This window comes from Strix uralensis, chromosome 25 (assembly GCF_047716275.1).
Source record: "Strix uralensis isolate ZFMK-TIS-50842 chromosome 25, bStrUra1, whole genome shotgun sequence".
NCBI lineage: Eukaryota > Metazoa > Chordata > Aves > Strigiformes > Strigidae > Strix > Strix uralensis.
The window spans coordinates 6655209-6673335 of record NC_133996.1 but is presented as its reverse complement, the minus strand read 5'-3'; the positions used below and the strand labels follow the sequence as shown (position 1 = coordinate 6673335).

The 18127-nt window shown below is 43.7% G+C and overlaps 1 protein-coding gene across 1 annotated transcript in view; it reads left to right on the top strand.

The window, feature by feature from the left end:
• The window catches only part of CSMD2 (CUB and Sushi multiple domains 2), a 306084-nt gene that overhangs the window by 141876 nt on the left and 146081 nt on the right, over positions 1-18127 (top strand). Inside the window, 4 exon segments of the mRNA XM_074894313.1 lie at positions 6513-6600; positions 8155-8279; positions 10775-10896; positions 17966-18069. Coding sequence (XP_074750414.1) covers positions 6513-6600; positions 8155-8279; positions 10775-10896; positions 17966-18069 — 439 coding nt within the window.

Here is an 18127-nt window from a genome sequence, read left to right as displayed (position 1 = left end):
TTCTTTGCAAATCAGAAGCAAGACTCAGAGTTTCTTTATGTGTATGACTCTGGACAGACCACTGGGGTCTTAAGGGAACTCTAAACAGGAGGGATCTGAATTAACTCGCGTTTATATTTTGTATGATTTCAAATAGGAGCAGAACGTAGTATTTTTTAAAATAGTATTTAGAGGAGAGGATATAATTGCTCATTTTGTTGCATAGTCCATTACACCCATCAAAGAGGTACCGTTTGGATGTTTCACTCATTTGAATTTTGAATGCAAAATTCAGTTAAGAAAAATGGATGAACAATTTAAAACGTCACTTGCTGTCTGTCTGAAATGAAAATGGCTCACTTCTAGGCCCACATGAGAGTGCTTATAGTCTCCAGGTTTTGAGGAGCAAGGTCCAATAAGGTAACTAAATAGCAGGATGTAAATTGCCCGAAATCTCCAGAGCAGAAAATGGTGGGACGTTTTTTAGAGGAAATTAATTCGATTTTAAGAAAAACCCTGCATGCAAGATGTTCCTGGTTGTCTGATATATTCTTGCCAAGAAGAATTTAATTGTAATAAACATTTCAGTTCACTTAACTGAGAATGAAATGCTGTTGGAAAATACCACTAGCTTTGATTGTGTGGGCGCTGGAGACAAAAGGGTGTGTTTGGAGTGGGATATCTGCTGTCTTGGATGTTGGGAATGTGGGGAAGGGAGCCTTCGCTGCGTGAGAACTCTTAGCCTGGTTTGGAGCCGTTAGTTTACTGTATGTAAGTATTCTGGTACTGACAATATAGAGGATTCCCATTTCTGCTTCCTGGCAATGCTAGGCTGCTTCCCCGTAGCAGTTGTGACTGTGGCTCGTGACTCTGGCCAGCACTGTCCCTGCGGGGGGCTCTGGGGAAAGGTGCTGAAGGCCGAGTGAGAGACAGCAACAGAACTTCCCTTGCCAGTGGATCCTGCTCTGTCCCAGTCGTGCTCCACTTCTGAGGATAAAATTGTAGGAAGTTCTGGTTGCCTCTGCCCTGTTTATCCCCACCCAGTGGAGAGCAGGCTCCAAAGCTGTCAATTCAGCATCTTGTGTAGTGCTAATCTTGCATATTTGATAAGGCAAAACAGAGCATAGGAAGGCAGCTTAGCCTGAGAGCTATTAAGCTGTAATAATATACACAGTGATAGCACCGTGGCCCAAATTCCTGTCTGTTACCAGCGCGGTGCTTGCCACAACCCTTGTGCCTTCAGCTCCTTCCGCGTGCGCTGCTCTCAGCAAGGTCTGGATTGTAAACCCAGATTAACCTCTATCTCGCGCAGCCTTCTGCTGTCACACTTCTGTTACAGTAAATTTTCAGCTTCAGAAATGCTGATTCCGGAGAAGATGTCTCCAGAAAATGGTTCATTTTCAGAAAATGGAGCCCAGAATGTTATCTTCTTTTTTCCCCTTGCTTTTTTGATTTGCATGGCTAGCCATGCCCCTTCGTCTCTCAAACTTTCATGAGCTTATGAGTCTGCATATGCATCAGAGATAATTATACAGGTGGGACAGGCTGATTAAAGATCTGTGAAGTTTGCTAGTTTTGCTCTTATTTCATCTGGCATGAATATCAGGAATTTAGAAATCTCTGTGTCTCTGGGTAATAACTAGAGCTTTATTTTCAAAGACTTTCTTACCAGCAATGTTTTCTAGTGCTCTTTGCACCTGTCCTGAAATTCTCCCTTGAAGGATCTGTGGCCACATAAGGCAGCTTGCAGCTGCATGCTTAACACCCTGCAGGTCTTTTGGAGGATTTGGGGTTTGCTGGATGGACGCTGTGGTTAGCTGCCAGATCCTACCTGGCCAGATTAAAGCCTGTGTGTTTCATGTGTCTGAATGGAGGCAAAATGTAGTCACATAACAGCTGTTGGTACTATTGCAGAAAAAGAATATATAAAAACACGGAATTTTGGGGGGGAGGTGCTAATTGTGTTTGGTTGCAGTCAAACGTGTTTATTTGAAATTGAAATTAAGTGCTGTTCAATATCCCCAAAATTTTTTGGGCATCTTGCTTTAATCATTTTTAGAGGGAAAATAATGCAGCTCTGGAGAATAAGATATAAGAAATAGTTTTAAATTTTAGATTGTGTTTAGGAGATTATTTCTTTTACTGCATGCATTATGTAAATATGTATATTCCAGGTCACACAGTGGGAAAAACATGGTACTTTGCTTTAACAAAACATCATCAAGGTTGCTTTTCTGACGTTTGAGTGAGGCATACCTGAAAATGCACTGCTGGCTATTATTATTGGAAGGGATTGTATGAAGTAGTGCAAGTTCTGCGTGTATTCAGATTTGTCAAAACCTAGTCTAAACGTACAAATGCAAAGTCATTTTGGAGGTGTTGACCAGTTTTAGATGTCAGCTAAGTGTATGGAAGCTTCTAGATGCTCAACATTGCAGCAAGCCTGCTCTCTGCATCAGACGTTGAGGTATGAATGCTGGTACGTGGGTCCCTGCTGTCCTGCAGCAGCACAAAGGGAGTACTGAGAGGCAGAGGAGCCAGCCTTGGGTGTGTAGCACTAGGCAACGCAGCTTTGAGAGAAGCTGTTTGCTTTGAGTAGGGCGTGCTGCAAACACGGTCTTTGCAAATGGTCTTTAAAATCTGAAAGTCTCTAAATGTTTTTGAACTCGCATACTTCTGAACTATTCTGAGATAGCAACAAGATGTGAAATATGGGTTCGGAATTCCCCCAAGTAAAAGATCTCCAGCTGGAAGTAGTCTTCTTCAGTGCTAGGGCCTCACAGCCCAAGTCTGAACCCTTTTCACACTTGCATATTGCTAGACACGTGAGTATTTAATGTCTGGATCAGTATCATGAGGTTCTGGAAGTGCTTAATGTTTGGTTGCTGGGTGCTGAAGGACCTTCCTGGATCGGAAAGGCAGCGAGCACTTCCTTGGGGCGAGCACCCCTATCACTAGGTCAGCTCTTCTGCTTGTAGGACTGAATTTTGTAACCTGTTGACTTGACCAGATGGAGTAACTGCAAGCCTTAATGTGATCATAAAGATTAACCTTTTTAAAACAACTAATTACTGCTGCAATCCTTCCCTCCCCACCCCTCATACCAGTAGAAAACCTCACTTGCTTTCACTGTATTTCTCGTGCTGAGAAATGTTGAATCTTTGTAAAACATTTTTAGATGCTGCTTTATTTTGGAGTTCATATTTTACATTCCTAAATTCAATAAAAAATTGTCCCTTGGGAATCTGTCAGTGAACTTTCGTTAATAGCATGGGGAGATAGAGAACTAAAGAAGGTTCTCAGTTCTTTTAAAAGATGAAGTAAATTACTCCAGCAAACAAAGCCATCGTAAGTGGCTGCTATTGCATACATGATGAGAAGGAAGTTGAAAAAAATCAGAATAAAGGGGTGGAAAACTAGTTTCATAGTTTGGGGGTGCGAATCCTTGAGCCTGTAACGTACAAATTGAACAGTTCATTACAGTTTTTGAGATCTATTGTTTTCCTAGTAACCTTGAAGAATTCATTTTGGAGTGCTACAGCCCAGGCATAGATCAGTCAAACCTTCAGGAAGATGAACACAGCACTGACAGCAAGCTCTCAGCATAACAAATACAGTTTATAACCTTCGGTTTAGTTATGTTCATGTGTGTGTTTAAAACAAAAGATAGAAAAACAAAAGGTTCTGGAAGTGACCACCTGATCCATCATCTCCTTTTCTTCTGCTCTCCCTTACATTTACAAGTAAAATGTCCCAACTATCATGATGTGGAGATCTCTTTCCTTTCCCACTTGCTCTGTTTTATCTTACCTGTTCTCTGGTTTATCTGCGCGTGTTCTGTAGCTATTAATGAAACGCTAACTAACAGGAGAACAACTGGTTTTAGTCTTCAGAAAAGCAATTGATAACTGACAACCTGCCCTCTGGTGTCTGTGGGTTTTGCTGTCATCTGTAACCTTGCTTCCTCCCAAAGCTGTGATTGGAGGCATCGAGGTTCACTGCCATCTGATATGGGACATAACAAATGGATGTGATACCAGTGCAGAGTGTCTAACATGGGCATAGAAGATGTTGTCTGTGTAGTCTTTTGACCATGGGAGAAAGCATCTGATGAGGAGAGGCAATCTGGTAATGTGCTCTGCAAGGAAGAGCATACGAGTGTTTGAATGCAGACATGTCTGCAGAAGCTGTGTTTGTGCCTGTGCACATTAAAGGCAGATCTCATTTAGTGTGCTTTCACCCTGCAGAAGGTATAGAAGCAAGATAAGAAATCTTAGCACTTTCCTTAAGTACCATATGGACTTATGACATACAACCCTAGTTTGTACATTCTATCCTAAGTGTTAATTTTACTTTGGAGATATCTGTATGTACAGTCAGCGTGTTTGCGTAGGTCGGTAGTGATTTAAGAAACCCTAAGGAAGTCGGTGTCACCTGTGTACTCTGTTCAGCCAACCGTTCATTTCTCAGAAGCAACATCTCATTTCAGGCACTAGCAGAAGGGCTCTTGGAAGCTGGTGATTTCATTTGCAGAAGGATCACCAAATTATTTTGCATCTCCAAGACCTGATGGAGATACCCAGTCCTGGAGCAGGGTTTTGTCATGGCTTCTTCAGTTATTGGGGCACTGCTGTGAAAATAGCAGGGCTGCTCTGGACAGGGGCCCCTGTCCTTCTGACTCTGTACATTCAGGATCATCAGAATCTGTGAAAGGTGGCAGCAAAGCTTTGTAGCTACAAAACACAGTGATCAAAAGACACCGTGTGCCGCTTTCATGCTTCTGTCTCTTGCTGGTGTCTCTGTCCACGTGGCTGAGCTTAACGTGAGGTTATGAATATGCAGAAGAGGGAGAACAATCCCTCAGGAGCCTGCCTTCCCATAAAGCTGTGTGTCTATTGCTCTTGTGCCCTTAAAGGCATGGAGGAGACTCTGCAGAGCACCGAAGCATCATGCCAAAATGCCGAGTCCGGTGCAGTGGCAGGGAGAGCCCCAAGCCCGTCCCTGGGGGTCCCGCAGGTGGCAGCCCAGGTCCTTGGCTCTGGTGGGATGGGAAGGGAGCCCAGAGGAGATGAAGGCCCTTTCAAAATTGAAGGGTCTGAGATGAGATGTTCATGCCTAGAGCCAAGGAAGAGGTCAGAAGCTTGAAGTTTTCAGCAGTTAGATGTAGATGCTGGGGTGAAAGCCCCGTACCAGCAGGAGAGGAAGAGGGATCTTTCCATCCTTTTAGGAGCAGTGTTACATCCCAGCTATAGTGCCTGACTATGCAAGGTGTAATTACTCAGTGAATAATTACCATATTTGGTTGTCTTGCCTTTTTGTGTGTTCATGCTGTGCAGTCTGTGTTTATGTAGGTACTCCATGTGCTTATCTTCCCATGTAAATATTTACCTGCGCGCACCTCCATACCTTCCACCATGCTCAGTGCCACGCCGATCGCACATTGTTGAGCCAACGTGTCTGTTGTGAGAAACATGCTTTTATCACTGCACCGTCATCCATTTGGCAGTGGTCTTTGGGGCACTGTGCTAACGTAGTATGTTCTGAAGTATAATTGAGATTTTTTTTTTCCTTTAGTGATAGGCAGAGGTAGAATGGAAACATGCTCGCTTAAGATTCATGCTTCACTGCTTCGGCATCATTGCCAAGAAATGTAGTGTTTTCTTTGCGTCCTGCCCTTAGTGATACAAGAAAACTGAGTCACATAAACTTCTACAGCTCTGTGACAAAATCACCCCTTTGTCCCCTATTACTGTGCATTTTGGAAGTTGCTGGAATTCAAAATTGAAATCACTATATTGCCAGGTCTCATCTCATCCTTGTCAGGAGCCACCCAGGTTATATTCGCCCCGAGTCAATGCTTGAATGTTTGTTTGTGCCATTTGACAGGCTGGAAAGGGAAGGTGGAAATGGGGAGATAAAGAATGAAGTCTGAAGGTGTTTATTCAGTGCTGATCATCACTTCATAGATTTCATGTTTGTTGGCAGTTACATTAAGGTTGCTCCATAAAATTCTTCATATTCAAACTAAATTACTTGCTTCAAAATGCTAGACTTGCATTTCCCTTTCCTTTCTCCCCTTTGTTCTGTGCTTGGTTTTTTCCCTGGTATCATACACCTTTTCATTGAGTTGTTTTCTTTCCCTGGCACCACGCAGATGGGTTTGGAGGGGCGGTAGGCTGTCACCTTGTTGTGTCACAGGTGGCCATTTTAATCACAGGCTTCGGAAATGGGCTGTTTAATTGGTGTAATTTTGCAGAATGAAAAAACTCTTTTCAGAGGTGCTTCTGTAGTGGAACGGAGGGAAAATTGCGTCCCTAGCTGGCATTTCCTAGAAAACACTTTGGTGTATAAACTGAGCTGAAATGATTCCAGTTACATTTGTTTCCAAAGCTGTTTTTTTCTAAACAAAATGGAACACGTTCAGGTTTTCAAGCTACCAATTGCCATTTTTCTCTCCACATCCACCAAGACAGTTGATGAAAGAATGTTTCTTTTGCTATTCTGTCTCTGTATGTGCTGTTTTTGCTTTGTAGTAACTCAGGTTGGTGTGTCCCAGGGACATAATATGTGTCCAGACCCTGGGATTCCAGAGAGAGGCAAAAGAATAGGCAACGATTTTAGGTAAGAACCTTTTACGTGTGTGTTTATGCATGCTGCAAAGCTACTGTCTATAACCATTGTGTGTGCTCCTTGGCATTATGTAGTCTGTTTTTAGAGACCATCTGCACACCTCTAAATGTGTTATCTCTGAAAAGCTTCTGAGACTAATGATGTAGAAGAACAAGTGTGTATAAATGTGCACGTCTGTTTGGGAGATCGTGTCCCAGATGAGGATCTGTAATGATCTCTCTTTCAGAGTATTTCTCTCTTCATAATATGGGCGTTTAGCCAGGCTTGTGTAATCAATGTTTGTTGTCATTCCCCCCTCCAGTTAAGCGCAGAAAGCACCATCTTAAACAGCAAAAAAATTGCTTCTCAAATTAGCTTAAGTCACAGCACGGCCCTGCCCCTACTGAATTTGAGGTGACTTCCCAAAGCACTGGTACAGTTCCTTGTCAATAAGTATATGTGGTGCTAGATAATTGTTTTTGTATAAAGTTTAAAACAATGCTGTTACTCCCTTGTAGTTGCTAGCGCTCATTTAAAACGTGCAGGAATGAATCAGCCTGCTGTTAGCAATGGTGAATCAATATTTAATCTTATTTTGCTGTCGATGGCTGTTTTGTTCATTAAAAGTGTCTTTCAGTTTAACCTGAGTCTATCAAGTTTTCCTGAAATCCAGAAAATGGATTGGAGGGGTGAGGGTGAAGGGAGGGGAGCTCCCAATGGTCCCTAACTGCCATAGGATAAATTCTCAGCTGCTGTAAACAGCGTTGTGTCCCTTCGGTGAACAAGGCAGCATTGGCTTAAACCAGCACAGGATCTGAATCCACACAGAACAGTTTGGGTTGGAAGGGACCTTTAAAGAACTAGTGCAACCCCCCCGGCCATGGGCAGGGACATTTTTCACTTGATCAGGTTGCTCAAAGCCCCATCCAGCCTGGCCTTGAACCCTTCCAGTGATGCAGCATCCACAAGTTCTCTGGGCAACCTGCTTCAGTGTCTCATTACCCTCAGTGTAAAGAATTTCTTCCTTATGTCCAGTCTAAATCTACCCTCTTTCAGTTTAGAACCGTTGCCCCTTGTCCTGTCACCACAGCCCTGGTAAAAAGCCTCTCTCCATCTTTCTTATAAGCGCCCTGTAAGTATTGAAAGGCCACAATAAGGCCTCCCCAGAGCCTTTTCTTCTCCAGGCTGAAGAACCAAAGCGGTAGAATAAAGAACAAATCTTTCAGTAGTAGATAAAGAATTTTTTTTTCTTTATAAGAATGCTGAGCGTGTCATCCCTTGGGGCTGAGTCTGTGCTCCCGCACTGAATAAAATTCCCACTGAAGTTGCATTGAAAGACTCAAATGTGTTCTTGGACTATCACCACCTCAGGCAAACAGCACCCAGCACAAGCAAACGCATGAGGCAAGAGCTTGCCCCTCATTCATTTCTGCTGTTGCCTGGAGGGCCAGTGAACTCCCTCTGTTCGCAATTTGGAGAATCACTGGGATAGTAAAAAGTAAGTGACAAACCTGTTGCTGCAGAAGTGTCTCAGTTGCTAACCTCACCCTTTGTTCTGTCTGCCAGGTTAGGCTCCAGCATCCAGTTCACCTGTAACGAGGGCTATGACTTACAAGGGTCCAAAAGCATCACCTGTAAGAGAGTGAGTGACATAATTGTTGCATGGAGTGACCACAGACCAGTGTGCAGAGGTGAGACGACAAAAAAATTTTACTGAGTTCTGAGGGCTAATGAGAGAACCCATCTCCCTAAGGTCCCCTTCGTGCTCACCCACGCTGTCCTCGAGTTTGTCATCGCTCGGCCAGGATCCCTCGGCTGGTTCCCGGCCTCCGCCCGCTGCGGGGCCCACGGCACCGCTCTGCTTTCCAAACCCGGCCCCGGGCGGGGGCACGGCTGGACGAGCCCCCTCGTGATGCTCGCAGCCGCTGGGTCCGCTTGTGCTCTTGGAAATGGGCCTTGGGTCGTGCCAGCTTCCTGGTCAGAAGGCAAGAGGATCATTATTGTTTCCTAATGGTCTGTCTTGTTTTCTGGCTGAGCATGGGTGTGTAAATGAGTTCAAATTTTCAGTCTTTTCAGCACAAGCCTGAGAAAAAAACCTTTCCTTAGTTCTCATGCAATTTTTTGATTGCAGAAATTCAGGTTTTAAGAAAAGCACCTGTTCCTGTGCATAATGGAACTAATAAAGCTATTGCTGTTAACTATGGAGCTTTATATTCTGTACCATATTGATTATATTTGTGTCCTTCATACCTCTGTACTACATCCTCACCTCTTTCTGTCCCTTTCTGATGTCTCAACCCATAAAAAGAAATACCTGGAATAAAGAAGGATTGGGGGAAAAAGGTAAAAGCCTGAAACAAAATCTGGAAAAGCTAAGATGGAGGGAGATTCTTTTAAATGGAACTTGCTGCTAGTAGGCAGCAATGTGGGATTACTTGGGCTGTGGTTCCTCACTAGCATCATCCCGATTATCCTGTTGGCCCAGCCATGAACCATCAGTGAATGGAGTTTTCTTTCAGTGGAAAAACCACTAATGCCCATTTTGCCCTTGGCTATTTTGTTTTCATTCCCTCTCTCTCTAAAAAGTTGCACGCATAAATGTGATATTTGTAATGCTAATAATGAACAACTTGTAATATTTTTAATTAAATCCCTCTAAAGCTCTTAAAGTCATAAATTGGTATTTTTTTCATTTCTTTTTTCTATAATTTCATCTGCAGGTTTTTTCAAGGCTTTGGAATCCCATCTAATTCTTGAAACAAGCCTAGAATAAATTGAATCAGTGTAAGAGGATATTTGGCATAAATATGTGACACTATAAAGGAAATTTATGGTGTCCTCTTGCAAGAGATAAGAAAGGATTTGCCTGCATCATTACGATTCTATGAATCAACTTAATTTTTTTTAACAGCTAACTTCTGAGGTTTTTTTCTTTTTAAAAAGTTTTCTGTTTGCTTTTCAGCTTTATACCACTTTTTTTCTGTTTGTTCCATTTTGTTACTGGGTATTGACTTTCTCTCAGATTGCAGAAATCGGGGTGCCCGGTGAGCCAGTTTTTAACCCCTGGGACTGTCACAGTCTCTGATACCCAGTGGTCAGACCTCTTGCCACTGTTGGGAGACTGTTTTTCAGCTTCTCCATCTACAGAAGATTCCCTCTGGGTCCTGGGGAGACTTACTTAACCCCTTTGTGCTCCTGTTGCCCACTTTTAAAGTGGAAATAATGGGATTTACCTTTTTTCTGTAAGGTAGGATGAGACGTGTAACAGACTCTGGGATGGGGTCACATAGGAGGGGCCAGGAGGGATGTGGTTTAAGCATCGTGGATCAGTGCCCTCAGCCCCTTTCTGAGCTGCCTCTCTGCGTTCCTCATGTTCTCTCGTGACCACCTGTGTAGTCAGTTTGGCCAGAAGATCGTTTTCCATCCTTTACTGCTGTTTGGAGGGGAAGAAAAGCTTTGCAACTGCCACATGTGCAAATTTGAGATAAAATAATTTTGAGGATTCATCACAACAGCCAGCAGAGGCAGTTACAAAACCAGGGTGCTGTTCTTCACATTTTCTAGTTAAATATTACAACACTGGCCAAAATTTCCCTGTTTAAGCACTTTCCAGCTTCTACTTTACCTAAGATATTTTTAAGATACAAAGTTGAGCTGCCATCTTGATTCTGAGTCCACAGTCATATCAGAATAAAGTCAGCCCTTACCTAATAAATACTTGCTGTGCAGTATTTATTTTGGCCTTCAATGAAGAAAGGAAATACAGCTTTCTATGGACATTAAAAAGGAACTGTGTCTTACCTGGCATCTTCCATGTAGTTGGTTTCACTGTCCTGGATATGAAAATATTTCTGTGAGGGCTTTAATATAGTAAAAAATAAATAAAATCAGTCTGAGCACTAGAGAATGGATGGTTGTTGGTTGGTCTGGTGGTCCATCTGTTTGATAGCCCCTGGAAACACCCCACTCATCTATTCATCACAGATGAATCCTTCATCTCTGTTACATGAGAAAAAATGAATCTTTTGGCTAGTGAAAACAATGCGGAGCAGCAATTTTTAATTCTCCCCCATTTTCCTTAACACATCGATCTCTACTTCCCTCTCCTGTTTAAACAAAGAACACGGTGTGCGTTCCAAAGCTGAGACACCTCACTCCCCCATCTGTCTTGTTTTCCTCTCTGCAGCTAGGATGTGTGATATGTACCTTCGTGGTCCCAGTGGGGTGATAACTTCTCCCAACTACCCTGTACAATACGATAACAATGCCTACTGCGTGTGGGTCATCACGGCGCTCAATCCTGCCAAGGTAGGTCTTGGAGATGTGGCTCCATGTCGTTCCTTTAGTGCCTTAGTTGAAATGTGTAGCTGTGCTGCGTCAGAGAGGACTAGTCTCTGCTATTTAGCCATTCGGGTTTCTGTTCCTGATGTTGTGCCCCCCTCTTCCCCACAGACTTCTTCCACATGTTCCTCCACTGTCTTTAAAGACTGCAACACATCACATTCCTTCTCTGCTGAAAATTCATTTTGTTGAAGGATGTAATTAAAAGTGAATGTAATTATTTTTAATCGAAACCTCTTTGATATCTTGGCATGAATGGTGGTGAAATGCCAAACAGCTTAGCGAAGTATCTCATTAAGCCAGCTCTCAGTTGGGGCAGCAAGGCTGTGCCAGGAATGCTGATTTTCCACTTCCTTTTGGCTGGTAGCTGGCCCTTCAACAACAGGGATTTCGGTCCCCAAAGGGCAGAGGGAAGTGAGGAGGGAGGTATGGTTCTATCTGCTGCTGTTTATGCAGTATGGTAAATTTATAAACAAGTCCTTTCTGTGTTCACTGAGATTTGGAAGAGGGGAGGTTGGTGGGGAATTTTTGTCCCTACGGGTCCGTATGTGTGATTCAAGTCTGGTGTTACTGATCACGTAGAGAGCAAGGCTTGGCTGCCTTGGCCTTTGTAAGATAAGTCCTTTCCATTTTCCACTGCCTCAGGGAGGGCAATGTTCAGAGCCTCGCAGCTTCTCCCTGCCCTGCAAACTCGGCCTGTTCTTCTCCTCCAGATCTGTGTGGGAACATAAGAACAAAAATTGCTTGGCTGTGTAACTCAAAATACACTTTCTGAGGTGTTATTCACTATCTTCTCCTCTCAGAAGACAACAAGTTTCATTCTTTCTAGTATCTGGGTTCCTACTAACATCATCTCCATTAGCTCATGAGCAAATCTGGCATGCCAAGGCTCTGAGCTCATGTGCTTATTCCGTCAGTTATGCCTCGGTCCTTGCCTCTAGACAGCCCCGCGGTTTGGGACGCTGCCTTCTGCCACTGATCCAAGGCAGGCGTTTCACACCCACGTTAGTATCCCCGGATCTCATCTTCTGCTAGAAATCGTCCTGGTCTGTAGGGTGCTGGCAGCCCTCGGCAGGTGGGACGGCGTCTCGTGCTCGCGCCTCCCTCTGCTGCGCTTGCCGTGGCAGGGCAGCCAGAGCTGGGGCTGGCTGAAGAGCCTCTTGAGTTCTGCTTCTCTCTCCCCATTGACCTCAGTTCAAGCCTTTAATAAGTGCAGATCACTGGTGGATTATGATTTTAATGAGGAGTATTCCTGTGTTCCAATTTCAGAATGAGTTTGTATTTAAAGGGCTGTCATTAGCTGGTCACTTCATCCAGCGGATGTCTTGGTTTGGCTGCACAGGAGCATAGTAATGACCCAAATTCTGGGAAACTGGAGTGTGGATTCAGGATATTTTTCAGTGCTGATTTATTAGGAGTGATTTACTGGTTAATCAGACCCAGGAGGTTCTCCTTCATCAGGGTAATGTGCAAGTGGAGAACAGACCACATGGAACAGCAGCTATTACTGCTCAAGTGTCAGCTGTGTTTTCCAGCCTGTGGCCTGCAGACCCTTGGGTTTCCATTGCCTGTGCGTGGACAGGTTATTGAATGCCTCAGCATCTTAGGCTGTGGTATGTATATTATACATTATTTTTGTGCATCTTTGTCTTTCAAAGATCAGCAAAATGCGGTTATTGTGTATATAAAATAGTCCTCTGTGTTTGGAATAGTTGGAGTGAGCTAGGTGTGGACGTGCCCTGGGTGTTACGTAGGCTAACGCTTCCGTTTGGGTTTGCCAGTGCGCCTCGGGAAGGAGGAGATGGCAGGCAGTTGTCAAGAGATGCTTACGGGCCGTGTCTGCTGTTTTATTGACCCTCTGTCACACTGCTTTTGTGTTGAATATTCACAGCCTAATCTTCAGCTCTGTTCATTTGCTTTTCTGCCAGCCAAGCTTTTTCTGCTTTTCCTTCAGCAGTGTGATAGGACAGGCTTCTCCTTTGGTAAGCTTCCTGGGCAGACTCTCATTTTTCAAAAACTTAATGTCTTTGTGAATTTTTGCTTAAGGAAAGTTTCTCTTCTTCCCCTGGTTAGTGTCTTCCTCAGCTTTTAAACCTAAGTAATAATAAACTGTTGATTAAAAACAGTATCTGCAAGCCCTGATCCTCACCTTTCAGAAATCATAAAGGGAATTGAAGTTAATCAAATCCATGAATTTCAGTACTTACCAACTTGGAGCAGAGTTTCAGTAGCACAAGAAACTGTAGTTTGTGCTCCATGGGCTGCAGCAGCATATACTGTGAAAAGGTGTAAGACAGCTGAAGTAAGGACAGATTGCTCAAATCAGCAGCTTGTATTAACTATGTAAAGAGAGTGCCATTTTCTTTTTCTTTGAAGTGATAAATAGTTAATTAGTAGTATCAGTTTCTAAAGGGTTTCTGGGTTTTGAATGTCATATCCTGGAAGCATAATTTACAGGTAGGGAAAAACTCTCCCTCTCTTTGAAGCAGGGAGGGTTGAGAGAAATGCGGTAACTGTTTGGGAAAAGTGCTGCTGTGCCTGCTTGTTCCTCCCCCGGTGCTTTGCCTGCTCCTGTTAATTTGAGCTGCTGTTCAGAGCTGCAGCCTGGTGCCGTTCCTCTGCGGGAAGGGCAGAGGAGGCTCTGCGTGGTCCTGGGAGCCCAGACGAGGTGCAGGCATCCTTCTGGCACTCTGTGGGAAGATGGGAAACAAAGCAAAGTAATCAACTGTCCTTAGTGTTTTCTGCTCTTTAAAGAATTCATTAAGCCTCCAGAAACCAAAGTTGTGCAGACAGGACCATAGAAAATTGTAGAATCACAGACTGGTTTGGGTTGGAAGGGACCTTAATGCCCATCCATTCTTAACCCCCCTGCCACGGGCAGGGCCACCTTCCACTAGCCCAGGTTGCCCAAAGCCCCGTCCAACCTGGCCTTGAACCCTTCCAGGGAGGGGGCAGCCACAGCTTCTCTGGGCAACCTGTGCCAGGGCCTCACCACCCTCACAGGGAAGAATTTCTTCCTTATACCTAATCTAAATCTGCCCTCTTACAGTTTAAAACCTGTTAGCTCTTGTCCTACCCCTACCCCCCTGATCAAGAGTCCCTCCTCCCTTTCCTGTAGCCCCTTTAAGTCCTGGGAGGCTGCTCTAAGGTCTCCCCAGAGCCTTCTCTTCTCCAGCTGAACCCCCCCAACTCTCTCAGCCTGTCCTCACAGGGGGGGTGCTCCAGCCCCCTGAGCATCTTCGTGGCCTCCTCTGGCCCCGCTCAAGCAGGTCCGTGTCCTTCTGATGTTGGTGCCCCCAGAGCTGGATCCAGCACTGCAGGGGGGTCTGACAAGAGTGGAGCAGAGGGGGAGAATCCCCTCCCTCAACCTGCTACAAATACAAAAAGGCAAGTAGATTCACTGGCATGGATGGTTTCTTTTGTCCAGCAAACAGCTCCGCGGGCTGCCCGGGCTGGTGCGGCTCCTACGTGCATGACCCAGTTGTCAGGGTTAAACCCGGCCGGCAGCTGGTTAATAATAACAGTAGTAATAATAGAAAATATAGATGGGTAATGCACAGTGGGATTGCTCACCACTTGCCGACCAATGCCCAGCCTGTTCCCAGCCAGCAATCCCAGAGAAGATCCCAAAACCACAATCCTGGAAGTGGGAGCCCTGCGCTTCCCGGCCAGCCCTCATTTATGTAATGAGCACGATGTTCTGTGATATGGAATATTCCATTGGCCAGTTTGGGCCCGGTGCTCTGGCTCTGCTCCCTCCCAGCTTCTTGTGCACCTGCACAGGACATGGGAAGTTGAAAAGTCTTTGATTTCTTAGCGACTGCTGGAAATATCAGTGTATTATCAACATTCTTCATATAACAAATCCCATACAGAATCCAAAACATAGTGCTATTCTAGCTACTAAGAAGAAAAATTAGCTCTATCCCAGCTGAAACCAGGAGACCAGTATAGCAGTGGGAGTTGCTGGTGTATGAGCTTTAACGCCAACTTGGTCACTGGTATTCCTACCGAAGTCGTGTTGTGCAGCCTCTGAAGAGCACACGTAAAACTCTCGCTTACTTAGAGCATGGCCCATGTTAGAAACATGTTGCTAAATTGGAGAATTCACCTCCCTGACTCACGTTGCCTTTGTGTGCAAAGGGGATGATCTCATCATTGCACGTTCCCCAGCATGGGTGAGGGAAGGATTGAAGATGAATTAATTAAAATGCCTGTAAAATACTTTGAAGATAAAAAGCATTATGGGCCTGAGCTGAAGCCTGCTGAAGTCGGTGGTAATCTTTTTATTGACTTGAGTGGTCTTTGGATCAGGTCCTGTTATATGAAGCTTTTAATATGAGCGATGGGAAAACCACTGAGCTGAATTTAGAACTCATTTGCAAGTCATCTGTTCTATATTTGGCAAAGAACTGTGAGCCAGATTCACTGAGCTATATAATCCCCTCAAAGTTTGCTCAGAAACCTCCATAAACAGTATTAAGGGCATAGTGCTCTTCAGCTGACAGCTTGGAATTATTTCCTGTAGAGAGGGTGACATCAAACCTGTTTGGGGGATATTCAGGTTATATAGGTTTTTCGCTGGTCCCCAGTGCCATGGGAATTAATTTCAACCACGGTGGAAAAATAAATCACTTGGGAATGGAGAAATGTGTATGATAATTGGTGAATTTGCATCAAAACTATTTCTGAACCTTCTTGACATAATGGATGTTACTGGTTGATGCTTCTCCTGGGGTTAACTCTCACCTGGAGTCTAGCTAGCCAAATAAAGCTCCGTCCAAGCTTCTTGTGTCATCAGTGGAGAGAGATGGGCCCCTCCAGGGGATGATTCATCCCAAATGAAGATAGATACTTGAGATTGTGGAGAAGAGGGGATGGGAAATGAGGAATGTGTGTTTGTAAAACATCTGAATGTAACTGCGAGAGATGCTCTTCTCCAGGGGGAAAATTATTGTGATTTTTTTCCTATGAATGTGGCTGTGCTTCAAATCACTTTGCAGTACAAAACCTTAAAATCAAGTGTCATATTCCAGCCTATTTTCTTGACTTTGCTAATTGCTTCCTGTCACTTCAGCAGCTTAAAATTGAGGTTTTGTCATCCGTGTATTTGTGTGTGCTGGAGGTCTCTTGTTGTTTAATGAATCATTAAATAATTTTCAGCTTTCAGACCAAAAAGAAAATAGGAAAGTGGATAAATAAATATTGTATTCAGCATCCTGTTCCTGTGCCACAAGGTTACAGTCTTCAGTATACTAGAATGTAATTAGGTACTTAATTAGGGTCAGACTCCTTAGAATGCAGTTTACTTGAATGACTGATTTAACTAATGATGTGTGCCGTTTTACAGTACTGTGTTCTTTGTATTAATTACATTATTCCATCATTACATGGTTTAATAATAATCTGCACAGGTTAATATTTTGGTACTACTACTGAAATTAATGGTTTCAAACTTTTACCAAGTATCGCAGAGGTTCCTGTTTGACAATCCTGGGGATTTTGGGTAGTGCCCTATTTTCAGAATGTTGTGGCTAAAATACCTAATTTGCCTTTCTATGCATTAAAAAAGTATTAATTGCATTCATATATTGAAGACAGCAGCACATGACAGTTCAGTCTGAACTATACATACACCCATTATTTTTTAAAGGACACTCGAGCCATTCAGTGCCCGACTAACCAGTGTTTTCTTAAGGGGTTGAAGCATTTGACGAAGGATGTTGTCAGCTTCCCAGAGAGTCCCTACAAGCCTTGAGGGGACTGTAGAGGCATGTTCGCATTTAACGTAACACTGTTAATTAATGCTTTTGGTTCTAACTTTGGGGCTTTTATCCCCCTGTGATTGCACACATGCTCAAGTGTTTGCAGGAGATGCTGCTTTTATAATGGGCAAGAAAATAAGACACAAAATTTTATTTTTCCTGTGCCTTGCTTCCTTGCCCCAGGTCAGGAGGTGTAGGGTGGCATCATGTCTGTGGTCCTTGACACACACGGAGGTCCTTCTCATTAAGTGCTTTTGATAACCTCTGTGTTGTGTGAAATAGCAAAAAAAGTATGAAACTAAATTTGGTAGTTTAGTCTGTTAAAAGTTAAGAAATGTAATGTATTTACAGACACATGTACAGAGGCCTGAATGCATTCAAGTGCTTATGCACTTTCCTGGATCTGATCAGTTAAAATGCTCCAAGAAACAAAGTTCCCATTGATTTCTTCTGGTGTTGGGGATGTAAAGCACTTGTGTAAATTCAGCTCTCTTCCTTTTCTGTTTGTTCACCCCTGGGTTAAGGACCTTTGTCCCCCAAAGTCACATTGTAATTTTCAGTTATTTGAAAATAAGATTTCAAAAGCAGCTAAGAGACTTGGAACACAAACCTCTTGAATTCCACGGGACCTCTGCTCCTAAATGATATGTAGAGGCTGCATGAATCAAGTGGGGGTGGAAGGTTTGGGTAGAGCAGGAGAGAGAACACAGGAAACAAACAGCTGTGGACAGATATAATGGTCATTGTGTTTACAGACAGCTTGAGAGAATTTCCTTGAGCTACCCCAGCGGTAATTCACGTAAAGCCTTTCTTGGTCTGACAGAAGCTTCTGAAAACCAGGGGCAATTTCTGAGCAACCTAGAGCAAAAGAAAGACTCTCCGCTTGCACTGTATGTAGCAAACACCCTGCCTGTATGCACATTGAAATCCATCATCATAACCTCAGGTTTATGAAAGAAATGGTAGCAGTACCTGGTGAAAAAAAGCATGCTGAAATCCCAACACACATATCCTTATCAATAAAGTCATCTAGAAAATCGATAGATAAAGCAGAAAAATCTGAGGGGTAATTTCAGTAAGAGCTCAGCCTGTCTGGAAAGAAGTGCTACAGTGCTATAAAAAGTGAGGACGGTCACCTTTGGTGATGTCCTGGAGATATTAATGCTCTTATAAATTGCTCCTCGATAGACAAACAGATAAATAAACAAGACAAGAGGATCTGCTGGCTGCCTTGGCAGTTGATTCCTATTAACGTGCTGCATCTTTGCCAGGTTATCAAACTCACCTTTGAAGAATTTGAACTAGAAAGAGGATATGACACTCTGACAGTGGGTGATGGAGGACAAGTCGGAGACCAGAAAACTGTGCTCTACGTGTAAGTAGCATGTCCTTTGTCCCTGTGAGAAATCCCCACCTGAGTGTTGCCTGACGAG